Genomic DNA, 15,011 nt, shown 5'->3' with positions numbered 1-15,011 from the left:
TGTATGGTGTTTACACATTCTCCCTGTGAAATGTATGGGTTTGCTCTGGTTTCCTCCCACAATCCAAATATGTGCAGGTTAAGTAAATTGCATGTCGTGTTAGGTGAAGGGGTAAATGTAGGAGAATGCTTCAGCAGGTCGATGTGGACTTGTTGGGCTGAAGGGCCTCTGTCCACACTGTAAGTAATCTAATAACCACCCTGTTATTCTTACAGATAGCTGAGATCTCCTTACAAATTTGTTTCTCAATTTCCCTCTGACTATTAGGAGGTCTATAATACAATCCCAATAAGGTGAGCATCCCTTTCTTACTTCTCAGTTCTACCCAAATAACTTCCCTGGATGTATTTCCAGGAATATCCTCCCTCAGCACAGCTGAAATGTTATCCCTTATCAAAATTGCCACCCCCATCCCCCACCCCCCCCTGTGTGCGCTGTGTTTGTTTACTCTATGCATGCACTTGTGTGTGTGTGATTTTATGTGTGTGCACACCCACATTCTTGTTTGATGCAGGTGTGTTTTTGTGTGTGCGTGTGTGTGCTTCTTTTTAATATATTGTGTCCATATGTTTGTTTTTTTGTAAGCTTGAGTTTGCATGTGCTTGTGTATATACTTACATTTTGTGTTTGTGTGCATGCTTGCGTTTTTTTTGTGTATTTGTATTTCTGTGTATGTAGGCTTATATTTTGTGGATATATGTTTGTGTTTTTGTTTGCCCATGCCCGGGTGTGCTTGATTTTTTTTTGTGCTTGTATTTGTGTATGCATGTGTTTTTATTTGTGTCTTTGTGTGCCTGTTGTGCACTTATGTGTGCGTGGACTTGTATTTGTGGTGTTTTTGTACATACCTGTTTTTTATTTATGTCCTTTTATATTTGTGTGCACATGTGCTTGTGTTTTTGTGTACATGTCTGAATTTTTCTTTGTGTGCATGTTTGAGTCAACGTGCGCTTATGATTTTGTATGTGTGCTTGCATTTTTGTGTGCATGTGTGTGGCTTGTGTTTGAGTACTTTTCTGTGTGTATGAGCATGCACTTGTGTATATTTGCTTGTGCTTTTTTATGTGCATACTTGTGTTTGTGTATGTCTGAGACAGTTTTGGTGCTTGGTGTTTTCTGTGTTTTCTTTGTGTGTGCACTGGTGCTTTTGTCTCCATGCACTGGTATATTTGTATATGAGTATGTGCAAGAGTCTGCTTGTTTTTCTTTATGCAAGTATATGCTTCTGTCTATACGTACTCACTTAATTGTATTTGTGCGCTGTTTGTTACAGGTGTACTTAATGCTTTTCTGTGTTTGTGTTTGCCTGTATGTGCGCTTCTGATTTTGTGTATGCATGCATGCTTGTTTATATTATGTCTCTACCTCTGAGCCAGGAATCCAAGTTCAAATCCCACCTGCTCCACAGAAAACTGCAATATTCATTTAATGTGATGAGACACACATTTTTATCAAATTATTGTAAGTTTAATTCACTTGTAGTAGAAGGTTGCTTTTTGGACTGGGGGCCTGTGACCAGCTGTGTGTCACATGGATTGGTGCTGGGTCCACTGCTTTTTGTCATTTATATAAATTACTTGGATGTGAATATAGGAGGAATGGTTAGTAAGTTTGCAGATAACACCAAAATAGATGATGTAATGGACAGTGAAGAAGATTGTCTCAGAGCACAACAGCACTTATACCAATAGTATAAGTGCTGTTGTGCTCAATACCAATGGGCCAATAGGCGAGGAGTGGCAGATGGAGTTTAATTTAGATAAATGTGAGGTGCTACATTTTGGTATGGCAAGCCAAGGCAGGACCTCTACAGTTAATGTTGGGGCCCTGAAGAGTTTTGCCAATAAAAAAGACTTTGGTGCATAGTTCCTTGAAAGTGGACAATGTGATTTTTAACTTTGTCCACCCCAGTCCAACACCAGCACCTCCAAGTCCTTGAAAGTGGCATCAGTTTAAGGTTAGAGGATAAAGAATAAAAGGGAAATATTTTACAGAAAGGGTGGTACGCATATGGAATAAGCTGCCAGATTGAAGTGGCTGAGGTGGGTACATTAACAACATTTAAAAGGCATTTGGACAAGTACATGGATAGGAAAGGTTTAGAGGGAAAATGGGGTTAGCATTGATGGACACTTTAGTCAGCATGGAACAGTTTGGGCCAAAGGGCCTGTCTCTGTGCTGTAGGGCTCTGACTCTGTGGTGTTGCATGTAGACTGGGTGGTGAAGAAGGCATTTAGCAAACTTGCCTTCATTTGTCAAACACTGAGTACAGGAGTTGGGACGTCACGTTGCAGCTACGCATGACGTTGGTGAGGACAGTTTTAGAAAACTGCACACAGTTCAGGACTGGAAAATTTGAGTTATAGTGAAAAGCTGAATAGCCTGGGTTTATTTTTTCTGGAGCATTGGAGATTGAGGGGTGACGTTATAGAGCCACAAAATCATGAGGGGCATGAGTAGGGTGAAGGGCCAAGGTCTTTTTATGGGGTGGAGGAGGTCAAAATTAGAGAGCATAAGTTTAAGCTATATAAAGGATCCAAGGAGTAAGTTCCAAATGCAGAATATAGTGCATGTATGGAATGAGCTGCCAGAGGAAGTGGTGAAGACCGGATGAGTTAGATCAAAGGATATGTTTCTGCACCATATGACTTCAAGATGATGAAATCAAATACAAGATAATGAGGGGCATGGACAGGCTGGATAGGAGGCAGTTATTCCCCTTAATCACAGGGTTAATAACAAGTGGGTATTATTTTAAAGTGAAAGACAGGAGGCTCAGAGGGAGATTTGAGGATCATTTCCCTCAAAGTGTGGCGGGGGTCTGGAATGGACTGTCTGGGAGGGTAATTGGGGCAGGAAACCTCCCAACATTTAAAAAGTACTTGGATGAACACTTGAAGTGTCATAACATTCAAGAGTATGGGAGTCTAGTGAGGGAAAGTAGTACTGCTGTGGATTTAGAGTTGTTTTAACATCAGTTCAGATTTAATGGGCTAAAGGAACTTTTCTGTCCTGTGGAGGACTATGATTCTAATTCTGTATTCTCTTCAAAAATAAGAGTTTATGCATTCAATGTGTTGTCAAAACTTCACAAAATTCTAGGAGTGAAGAGTAGATTCTGACAAGGACAATGTTCTCCACTATGAATCAACGATGTATAACCAGTCTTCAATCTTCAATTGCATAGTGTGTCACCTCTGAACACAATGGGTCGATTGTGTTTGCAATATTTTGCATCTGAAACTTGGTGATAGATTCTCTGAATGTAGCATGTCCTTTAAATAGGGAAAAAAAAAGAACATTTGACTCCAATAATATAGGTGATGCTGAATACACCCAACCCCTTCACTCATCGAATGGAGTTTCAATTACTTACACCCAAATATTACCAAATAAAGATGCATTGGTGCCCATTGGAATAATTTGTATTCTCGGATGATACCTCCCTCTCAGTCCTTTCTTGTGTTTCTTCAGACTGTAACCACCCTCCCCCGCCACTGAACTCCCCCAGTCACTGGAAGCATCCTTCCTGTGGTCATCCTGTCTTGTCCTCTTAGTAATTAGTAATTAATGAAAATTCATAATGAGAATAATGTAAACAATGATTTTTTTTTCTTCTGACTCACTGTATTGCCAGAAGCAAGAGTGAGAAACTAACATCAAACAAATGCCTTACCTTTGACTTCAACAATGGGTGATACAGATTCAGTGGTCAACTATTGGGCAAAGGCTAAAGAGGTTAGAACTCTACTCACTGAAATATAGAAGGATAAAACTTAAAGGGGCTTGACAGGGTCATTGCAAAGAGTATGCTTCCCCCTCACAGGAGAGTCTCGGACCAGAGGACACAATCTTAGACAAAAGGATGCCAATTTAAGGCTGATGAGGAGGAATTTCTTCTCTCAGAGGGCTGAGTCTATGGAACCCCTTGCCATAGAAAGCTGTGTGTAGTGGGGAGGGTTGCAGAGTCCTTGTGTATATTTATAGCTGAGACAGAGAGATTCTTGATCAGTCAGGAAATCAAAGGAAAGCCATGATCCCTATGAATGGTGGAGCTGGGGTGGGCACGAGGGGCTGAATGGCCTACTCCTTACCCGATTCCTCATGGTGCTATTTGTGGTCTTCACCTGAATTGTTTGGGGTGAAGGGGGCAGTCGTTTGAATGCTGTTCAATTTTTTGAAACGTTATAGCTATAGAACAATTCAGTCTCACAATATTAAAGAAAAGTGTATCCTTCTCCAACCTCTTTTCTTCCCGTTTCTCATTTTCATCACAATTGCAGCTGCTACAACAACAATGAACAGTGCTATTCCCGTCACCCAAAGATAGTGAGTCAGCTTTTGAGTCCAGTGGTTTTCTGTGAAATTGAAAGACAATTGAATCAAATTGTGCATTTGCAAAATAAGAGAACAATACTTGCTGGAAATATGAAATAGAAACAGAAATCACTGGAGAGACTCAGCAGGTCTGGCAGCATCTAGAAAGATAGTGTGGGGAAAGACTTAAAATTGCAAGTTATAAACACAGAAAGTGCTGGTGGATTTCACCAGGGAACTCCAGGGAGTAGAGTCCCAACCTGTTTATTTTTCACTCCATGCCAAGACATTTAAATATGGTGGTTAAGAAGTCACATGGGACAGTTGCCTTTATCAGTAGTGACTTAGGTTATAAGAGCTGAGAGCTGATGATGGAAATGTACAATTTTGGTGTGTGCATAATAAGGAAGGAGGTGATTGTATTGGCGAGGTTGCAGAGAAGATTCACCAGGATATTGCCTGGGATGGAGCATTTCAGCGATGTAGGCAGGCTGGATAAGCTCAATTTGTTTCGTTTGGAGCAAGGTGAGGATCTAATAGAGATGTACAGGGATCTGAGGGGCATAGACAAGGAGAATATTTTACCTTGAGGGGAGGGATCAATAAGGTGTGGGGAACAGAAATTCAAAGCAAAGATGAGGAGCTTTATACAGTATTTGAGTAATAAGATTTCATCCAGAGTGTGGAAGGGAATCTGGAACTCACTGCAAATAAAGATGGCATAGGCAAAAACCGTCATCACATTGAAGAAGGATTTAGATACGCACTTACGATGCCAAGGCTATGATGTCAAATGCTGGGCAAATGGGATTGGAATTCATGGATTTGTTTTGACCAGCATGGACATGATGGGCCTTTTATTCTCAGTGGTGACTGTAAACCTCTCTGAATCTACTGTCTAGTCAGTGACCATGCTTTCAAATGGAGCAGCTTGTCCAGAGAGTGGAAGTAGAAAGAGCAGGGAGGGGAGGAGTTCAGAGAGGCAGAGATAGCATTCTGAATGCAGGTAGTTCTTCGATAACACGATGGTTGCATTCTTGTGCAACCACGTGTAATAGAAAAAAAATCACACTTCAGAAACAGTGCTTAAAGTGTTGGCAATATAATTGTGTTACAGCCAACACGCATTTTAAAAGTTCACGCTTTCTAAACAGTGTCCCCAATTTCCCAATTCATCACAGTAACGAAATGCGTTAGAACAGAATGACCTGTACTGGTCAAATGAGCTTAATTTGCATAAGGCGGGCTGCTGTATCTGAAAAGCAGTATAACATAAACAAGAAACTTTATACAGGTTAATGGTGCAGGAGAAGTCAAGGTTTGCAAAGAATCTTCTGGAATTAGGTGAATACAATCATAACTGATCCAGTCTCTCTTCACACACAGAATGACAACAATGTGGAAGCAGGCCATTCGGCCCATCGAGCCCATACCGAACCTCCAAAGAGCTTCCCACCCAGACACGCCCCCATCCCCCTTCCCTTCCCTACTCCTGTAATCCTGCGTTTCCCATGGTTAATCCACCTAATCTACATGTCCCAAGATGCTATGGGCAGTTTAGCATGGCCAATCCATCTAACCTGCACATGGTGGAAGGAAACTGGAGTGCTCAGAGAATCCACAAAGCACGAGGCAAATATGCAAACACTACATAGTCACCTGAAGGTGGAGTTGAACCTGTGAGGCAGCTGTGTTAACTACTGAGCAATGGTGGCTCATTGGTTAGCACTACTGCCTCACAGTGCATGGGACCTGGGTTTAATTCCAGCCTCGGACCACATTCTGTGTGAACTTTGCACATTCTCCCTGTGTCAGTGTAGGGTTTCCTCCGAGTGCTCCGGTTTCCTCCCACAATCCAAAGATGTGCAGGTTAAGTGAATTGGGCATGCTAAATTGTCCATAGTGTTCAGGGGAGTGTAGGTTAGGTTCATTAGTCAGGGGTAAATGTAGATAAAAGGGTAGGGGAATGGGTCTGGGCGGGTTATTCTTTGAAGTGTTGGTATGGACTTGTTGGACCAAAAGGCCTGTTTTCACTCCATTGGGGTTCTGTGGTCTATGATCAATCAAGCCAGCAGATATGGGTTCCTCCATCTCAGGAATCAGTCTGGCAAACCTTCGCTGCACTCTCCTCATAGCCAGAACATCCTTCCTCAGATAAGGAGACCAAAACAGTGCACACAATATTCCAGATGTGGCCTCATCCAGTACAATTGCAGCAGAACTTCCTGTACTTGACACCTCTCATTATGAAGGACAACATTTGCCTTCTTCACCAGCTGCTGCATCTGCAATGCTTACTTTCAGTCACTTGTTCACTTCTTAAAAATTCAATTGAGGATGATGGTGCAGCTGCCTATTACCCATCCTAGTTTGCTGTTAAGAATCAACCGCATTGCAATGGGTCTGGAATCACATGTAGACCTGACCAGGTAAGGATGGCAGTTTCCTTCCCTCAAGGACATTAATGAACCGGAAGGTAGAAGGAACAGCCAATTCTCACTGTTCCCTTTCCAAATCTATCACAAAGACAATAATCCACCTTCCTGTTTTTGTTCCCAAAGTGGACAACCTCACATAAACAAATATTAAACTGCATCTGGTGTGCAATTGCCCATTCTTGTCCAAATCACACAGAAACATTTCTGCATCCTCCTTCACAGCAACAAAGGTTCTGTGTGACCAAGACAACATTCCGGTTGGATGTGGTAACAACATTTGGTGCCTGCAAAGCAATACCATCATATTGTCTTCACCTCCAAATCAGCCCAATTCTCCATTCACACTCTCCAGACTACAAAAGTTATCAAGGCAAAAGTGAGGACTGCAGATGCTGAAAATCAGAGTCTAGATTAGAATGGTGCTGGAAAAGCACAGCAGGTTTTCGACGTTTTGGGCAAAAGCTTTTCATCACAACTGAAGGCAGGGAGCTTCCATGGTGGAGAGATAAATGGGAGGGGAGTGGGGCTGGGGAGAAGGTAGCAAAGCGTACAATAGGTGAGTGGGAGTGGGGATGAAGGTGACAGGTCAGAAAGGAGGGTGGAGTGGATAGGTGGCAAGGAAGATTGGCAGGTAGGACGGGTCATAAGGGCGGTGCTGAGCTGGAAGGTTGGAACTGGGGTGAGGTGGGGGAAGGGGAAATGAGGAAACTGGTGAAGCCCACATTGATGCCATGGGGTTGAAGTGTCCTGAGACAGAAGATGAGGCATTCTTCCTCCAGGCATCGGGTGGTGAGGGAGTGGCAGCAAAGGAGGCCCAGGACCTGCATGTCCTCGGCAGAGTGGGAGGGGGAGTTGAAATGTTAGGCCACAGGGCGGTGGGGTTGATTGGTGTGGATGTCCGGAGATGTTCCCTAAAGCGCTTTGCGACGAGGCGTCCAGTCCTTTGGGGCCTTGGATGGAGGTGAGGGAGGAGATGTGAGCGCAGGTTTTGCAATTCCTGCGGTAGCAGGGGATGGTGCCAGGAGGGGAGGGTGGGTTGTTGGGGGGCGTAGACCTGACCAGGTAATCATGGAGGGATTGGTCTTTGCGGAAAGTGGATAGGGGTGGGGAGGGAAATATATACCTTACGGTGGGGTCCGTTTGTAAGTGGCGGAAATGACGGCGGATGGGTATAGGACCATTTGGCGTGAGCGTTTCGGCGTGTCCGTTTTGCCCCAGACTCATTTAGCCGCAGAGCTCTTTCAGCGCAGCCCATATTGATTTCAGGATTAGTTAACAAGTTTCTTTTATTTTTTTTCTCTTTAACATTTTTACTAAAGAGGATAAACATAATTTGTACTTTTATTGCTTTCATTAATGTTTTTAACTAAGCCTGAAAAGGAATCAACTTTTATTTTTACTGCTTTTGTTAATCCTGAAATCAATATGAGCTGTGGCAAAACAGCCTGTGCCGAAACGCTCGTGGCAAAATGGCTGCATTGAATTGTCCCACTCCGTTGGCAGATGATGCGGTTTATGTGAAGGTTGGTAGGGTGGAAGGTGAGGACTGGGTGGGGGGCGGTTCGGTCCTTGTTACAGTTGGAGGGATGGGGTTTGAGGGCAGAGGTATGGAATGTGGATGAGATGCGTTGGAGGGCATCTTCAAACACATGTTGTCAGAGGTGGTCCAGGTGAATTTAAGGTCAGGGTAGAATGTGTTGGCGAAGTTGATGAACTGTTCAACTTCCTCATGGGAGCACGAGGTGGCACCGATGCAGTCATTAATGTAACGGAGGAAGAGGTGGGGAGTGGTGCCAGTGTAACTATGGAAGATGGACTGTTCTACATAGCCAACAAAGAGACAGGCATAGCTGGGGCCCATACGGGAGCCCATGGTCACTCCTTTGGTCTGGAGGAAGTGGGAGGATTCGAAGGAGAAATTGTTAAGGGTGAGGACCAGTTCAGACAAATGAATGAGAGTGCCAGTGGAAGGGTACTGCTGGGGACGTCGGGAGAGGAAGAAACCTTCCTCCCCTTCGTGGACCTCTCCATCTCCATCAATGACGACCAATTTGACCCTGACATGTTTTACAAACCCACCGACTCCCACAGCTACCTGGACTACACCTTTTCCCACCCTACCTCCTGCAAAAATGCCATACCGTATTCCCAATTCCTCCGCCTCCGCCGTATCTGCTCCCAGGAGGATCAGTTCCACCACAGAACACACCAGATGGCCTCCTTCTTTACAGACCACAGTTTCCCTTCCCATGTGGTTAAAGATGCCCTCCAAAGCATCTCATCCACATTCTCACACCTCCATCCTCAAGCCCCACCCCTCCAACCGTAACAAGGACAGAACCCTCCTGGTCCTCACCTTCCACCCTACTAACCTTTGCATGAACCGCATCATCCGCTGACATTTCCACTACTTATAAATGGACCCCACCACCAGGGATATATTTCTCTCCCAACCCCTATTTGCTTTCCACAAAGACCATTCCCTCTGTGACTACCTAGTCAGGTCCACGCCCTCCCCCCCAACAAACCACTCTCCCATCCTTGCACCTTCTCCTGCCATCCCAGCAATTGCGAAACCTGTGCCCACACCTCCCCCCTCACCTCCATCCAAGGCCCCAAAGGAGCCTTCCACATCCATACAAGTTTCACCTGCACATCCACCAATATCATTTATTGTATCCGTTGCTCCCGATGCGATCTCCTCTACATTGGGGAGACTGGACGCCTCCTCACAATGCGCTTTAGGGAACATCTCCGGACACCCGCACCAATCACCCACACCGCCCTGTGGCCCAACATTTCAACTCCCCATCCCACTCTGCCGAGGACATGCAGGTCCTGGGCCTCCTCCACTGCCGCTCCCTCACCACCTGACACCTGGAGGAAGAACACCTTAACTTCCGCCTCAGAACATTACAACCCCGGGGCATCAATGTGGGCTTCACCAGTTTCCTCATTTCCCCTTCCCCCACTTTACCCCAGTTCCAACCTTCCAGCTCAGCACTGTCCCTATGACCCCTGTCCTACCTGCAAATCTCCCTTCCCACCTATCCACTCCACCCTCCTCTCTGACCTATCACCTCCTTTAAAGAAGATATTCTGAGTGCACTTTGCATTCTCCTACTGTTTTATCTAAGGGGCACATTGCCCTCAAGACTTTAAATCTGTTACCGTTCCCATAACACACTCTCCCCTTCTTTGAGTTTATGCTTATTCATTTGCAGGATATGGTTGTCTCTGGCTGAGTCAGCATTTATTATCTTCATTGCCCAGTTGAGAGCCAACCATATCACTGTGGGGTGATGTGTAGGCTAGACCAGGGAAGGATGGCAGGTTTACCTCCTCAATGGTCATTACTGAACCAGCTGGAATTTTCCAAAAATAGTCATCATTATATTCTAATTCCAGGGATTTATTGAGTTCAAAGTCCTCCATCTACCATAGCATGATTTGAATGCTGGAGACCTGAACATTAACTTGGGTCTCTGAATTAATAATCTAGTGGAAATACCATTGGCCATCATCTAGTTTATCAGATTTCTCCTTTCTTTGGAGTCTTTGAGGTCTTAGAAATGGTGAAATTGTGGTTCTTTCCCTTTTCTTTAAGCAGCAGATCCTTGCGCAACTAACATATGACTCCCTCAAGATACTGTCATTGATAATCTTTAAGTTGCTATTTGTTTTTGAAAAAAATATGATGAAATCCCCTACAGTGTGGAAACAAGTCCTTTTGCCCAACAAGTCCACACAGACTCTCTGAAGAGTAACCTACCCAGACTGATGCACCTAACACCATGGGCAATTCACCTGACCTGCACAAGGAAACCAGAGCAAACCCACACAGACACAGGGAGAATGTGCAAACTCCACACAGACAGTCACCTGAAGTGGAAACTGAACCTGGGACACTGGTGCTATGAGGCAGCAGTGCAAACCATTGAGCCACTGTGCCGCCCAATTAACTCTTCTCCAAACTCCCAAAGGTGAACTGTGATTGTATATTTCTTCACTCACTCATGCTGTTTCTGCTACTTTCATCATTAATTTGAGTCCTTTAAGAAAGTGGTGAAAAAAGCATTTGACACAGTTGCCTTCATTAGTCAGAGCAGTTGAGTACAGGAGTGGGGATGTTATTGACATTGGTAAGGCCATGTCTGCAGTACTGTCTACAATTCTGGTCGCCTTGCTAAAGGAAGGATGTTATTCAACTGGAAAGGCTGCAAATAAGGTGGATATGAGCAAGAATGGAAGGTTTGAGTTATAAGGAGAGGCTGGGTAGTCTGGGATTTTGATCCCTGAACATTAACTTGGGTCTCTGGATTAATAATCTAGTGGAAATACCAGTTGGCCATCATCTAGTTTATCAGATTTCTCCTTTCTCCTTTCTAAGTCTTTGAGGTCTTAGAAATGGTGAAATTGTGGTTCTTTCCCTTTTCTTTAAGCAGCAGATCCTTGCGCAACTAACATATGACTCCCTCAAGATACTGTCATTGATAATCTTTAAGTTGCTGTTTGTTTTTGAAAAAAATATGATGAAATCCCCTACAGTGTGGAAACAAGCCCTTTTGCCCAACAAGTCCACACAGACTCTCTGAAGAGTAACCTACCCAGACCCATTTACCTCTGACTGATGCACCTAACACCATGGGCAATTCACCTGGCCTGCACAAGGAAACCAGAACAAACCCAACAGACACAGGGAGAATGTGCAAACTTCACACAGACAGTCAGCTGAAGTGGAAACTGAACCTGGGACCCTGGTGCTATGAGGCAGCAGTGCAAACCATTGAGCCACTGTGCCGCCCAATTAGCTCTTCTCCAAACTCCCAAAGGTGAACTGTGATTGTATATTTCTTCACTCACTCATGCTGTTTCTGCTACTTTCATCATTAATTTGAGTCCTTTAAGAAGGTGGTGAAAAAAGCATTTGACACAGTTGCCTTCATTAGTCAGAGCAGTTGAGTACAGGAGTGGGGATGTTATTGACATTGGTAAGGCCATGTTTGCAGTACTGTCTACAATTCTGGTCGCCTTGCTAAAGGAAGGATGTTATTCAACTAGAAAGGCTGCAAATAAGGTGGATATGAGCAAGAATGGAAGGTTTGAGTTATAAGGAGAGGCTGGGTAGTCTGGGATTTTGATCCCTTCAGCATAAAAGGCTGAGGGGTGACCTTAAAGAGGGTTGTGAAATCATGAGGGGCATAAATAAGATGAAGAGCCAAGGTCTTTTTTGTCAGGGTATGGATATCCAAAAGTAGAGGGCATAGGTTTAAGGTGAGAGAGACCTGAGCGGCAACCTTTTTACACAGGATGGTGCATATATGGAATATGTTGCCAGAGGGTAAAGATGGTTACAAATACAACGTTTAAAAGACATTTGGACAGATACATGAATAAGAAAGGCTTAAAGGTTATAGGCCAAACACAGGCAAATGGGACTCATTCAGGTTAGGAAACCTGGTTGGTACGGACAGGTTGGGCTGTAAGGTGTTTCTACACAGTATGAGTGTGTCACTGTATCCCAAACTGTACACAATGGTCAGTGAATTGTACTATATCACTATTATGCAGTCCCACACTTTCACTCTGTACGGTGCATGGAAAGATGCATTCATTGTAACGACAAATCTAAACATCTCCTCCATCAGTTTGAAGGTACATGAACTGAAAAAGAAAACATTCCTGCAAACATGCGAAATATTTGAAAGCTAGAATGGTGTTGGCCATTTATGATGGAGGTGTTGAATTAGCACAACATAAATCTTCACCTCATTGTCAAAGTGAAATGCTGCTAAACTTCGAAGGGAGAGCTGTTGTGATGCTATGGGATTACTGCTCTGTCTTATTCTTGTGAGCAACTAAACATTCCATTAGAATTGTTGCGTTTGTTCAGGTCACTGAGAAAGATTTCACCTTTAAATGCTGCTCTCCTCCCTGAAAGGTCAATCAAGAGTATTGGTGCCATCTTGGAATCCACATTCATGGAGAGATGTGATAGCACTGGGAAAGGTACACAGGGAGATTACACAGAATGTTGCCTTGGGGCTTGAGAGTTTCAGTGATGGAGAGACATTGGACAGACTGGAGATGTTTGCTTTAGAGCAGATGAGGTTGATAGAGGGGGACAGCAGAGAAATGTATAAAATGATGAGGGATATAAATAGGACAAGCTAGAAAAAACGTTTCCCCCTTGATATTGATCAATGTCAAAGGAAGAGGTTGTTTGTAAGAGACTGGAGGTTTAGAGGTGGATGTGATGAAAAGGTTTTTCACCCAGAAGATGGTGGGGAATCTGGAACTCAATGCCAGCAAGGGTGGGAGAAGCAGAAAACCTCAACACATTGAAGAAGAATCCAGTTCAGGTACTGGGGAAATGGTGATTAGAATACTTAGATGGATGTTTACATCAGTGTGGTGTTGATGGGCCAAAGGCTCACTTCTTTTGCTGTAATATACAGTGACCCCATGACTAAGTCAGATGGCCAATCAGTTCAATAGCAGGGTCTTACCTGGGTAACAGGTTACACCTGCATCCTCACCATGACACAGTTGTGGGTTCCCCAACCGGGAAAGGAGCAAGACCGGAGATGGGACTCTGTCCCCTTGCAGGAAACATCATCCGTCCAAATGTTGCGGGTACCAGTTCCAAACGAAGCACTGATTGGGGAGGGAGGTGGGGCACACTGCAGCGCCTTGCAAAAAACAATGGCATCTGGCCGGTGGTGGATTAACCAGAACAGCATCACGCCTCACTTCAAAGTATCAGAAGGCTGGATCCTCACTTGGATCTCTGCCTGTGCAGGAATTAACACCACGCACTGCGAGACCCTGTGCATCACAGACCAGATGTCCAGTCAACCTTACTAACCCATCTCAGTCAAGAGCAGAACATCAAGACTTTTCTAGCTGGGGATATTGTATATATGTGGGGAGAATTTTTCCAACAGCAGGTAGTGGGAAAGGCAAACGTATTGTTACTGTTCACCTTATAAATGTACTCTTTCACACGAATGCCACTTTAAAGTTGGAATTACATTGTAAATATCTACCTTGCAGAATTAGTCACGCTCTGGGACACGGGTTCCGAATATTCACGTCTTACAGAGCCAGCGGGAGCCTTACTCACGTGCGACAGTTACAGGGGGACTTTGAAATGATGGTATCCAACGACCTGAAACCTGGGTTTTGTAGGAACATGTGTACTGGCCCTGGCTGCTGTCAGTGATGTTCGGAATGGTGTAGGTGAAGGATTGCTGGCTGATGGTGCTGTTGATGATGGGAACTGTGTCCTTGAGCAACAGAAAGCGGCCTGTGGGGACACCGTCTGGAACTGTGCAGCTGATGTTGACTGATTCGCCGTCAGCTCTCACGGAGATGCTTGGCTCGGTTACAGGATCTGACGAGTAAAACAAATCATCTCACAGAAATATCCAACATCGGAGCAGGAGTCGGCCACTCGGCCTTTCAAGTTGACCTCGCCCATTCAATAATATCGTGCTTCATCCTTCAACTCAGTCCACTGCTCCCTAGCTTTCTCGCTGTAATCTCTAAAACATCTCTCCGACTCCAACTCCAACATTATTCAATATTTGACCTTGCCCGCTTCCTGAGGCAGAGAATCCCACAGGCTCCCCACTCTCTGAGTGAAGACATTACTCCTTTTCTCAATCCCACTCTGTCTCCTTTAGACTGTGATTCTGGTTCTGGTGGTAACCAGAACATCCTCCTGCAGATAAGGAGACCCAAGGTGCACGCACAAAAGTCCAGGTGTGCTATCAAGATGTCCCATCCTGGTACTGAATCCTTTTCCTATGAAGGACAACATCCCATTTGCTTTCTTCATTCCCTGCTACACCGGCCACAATTACTGTTCGTGACTGGTGTAGAGGAACACCCAGGTTCATTTTTACCTCCCTGCTTTCCCCATCTATCACCATTTGGGTAAAAACACACCTTGCTGGCACTTTGCAGCGCACTGGATAACCTCTCCCTTATCTGCGTCAAACTGCAACTGCCCTACATTTGCCACTCACTCCGCGTGTCCAAATCCCGCTGACTGTATCAGTGTGACAGCACCTTTCTGTCATGTGACTACATGACCCAACCATAAGGTGTGTCTGTTTGAACAAAAACTAGATCTTTTAAAAGGACTGGACAGGTTAACCATCAAGGTGGTAAAAACAATGACTGCAGATGCTGGAAACCAGATTCTGGATCAGTGGTGCTGGAAGAGCACAGCAGTTCAAGCAGCATCCA

At 44.6% G+C, this 15,011-nt stretch overlaps 1 protein-coding gene across 2 annotated transcripts in view; it reads right to left on the bottom strand.

The window, feature by feature from the left end:
• Positions 1-2,049: 2,049 nt before the first annotated feature.
• The window catches only part of LOC122544262 (carcinoembryonic antigen-related cell adhesion molecule 1-like), an 18,906-nt gene continuing 5,944 nt past the window's right edge, over positions 2,050-15,011 (bottom strand). Inside the window, exons 3-5 of one of the 2 annotated variants that reach the window (XM_043683339.1) lie at positions 13,882-14,151; positions 4,245-4,358; positions 2,050-3,275 (exon numbers count right to left, since the gene is read on the bottom strand). In XM_043683339.1, the coding sequence (XP_043539274.1) occupies positions 3,169-3,275; positions 4,245-4,358; positions 13,882-14,151 (491 nt within the window). In that variant the 3' untranslated portion in view covers positions 2,050-3,168. Of the gene's footprint in view, positions 3,276-4,094; positions 4,359-13,881; positions 14,152-15,011 lie in introns of both variants that reach the window. The other variant, XR_006310304.1, reaches the window with a different exon arrangement.

The sequence above is a fragment of the Chiloscyllium plagiosum genome, chromosome 47 (genome assembly GCF_004010195.1).
Source record: "Chiloscyllium plagiosum isolate BGI_BamShark_2017 chromosome 47, ASM401019v2, whole genome shotgun sequence".
Taxonomy (NCBI): Eukaryota; Metazoa; Chordata; class Chondrichthyes; order Orectolobiformes; family Hemiscylliidae; genus Chiloscyllium; species Chiloscyllium plagiosum.
This window is presented reverse-complemented; position numbering and strand designations above follow the sequence as displayed.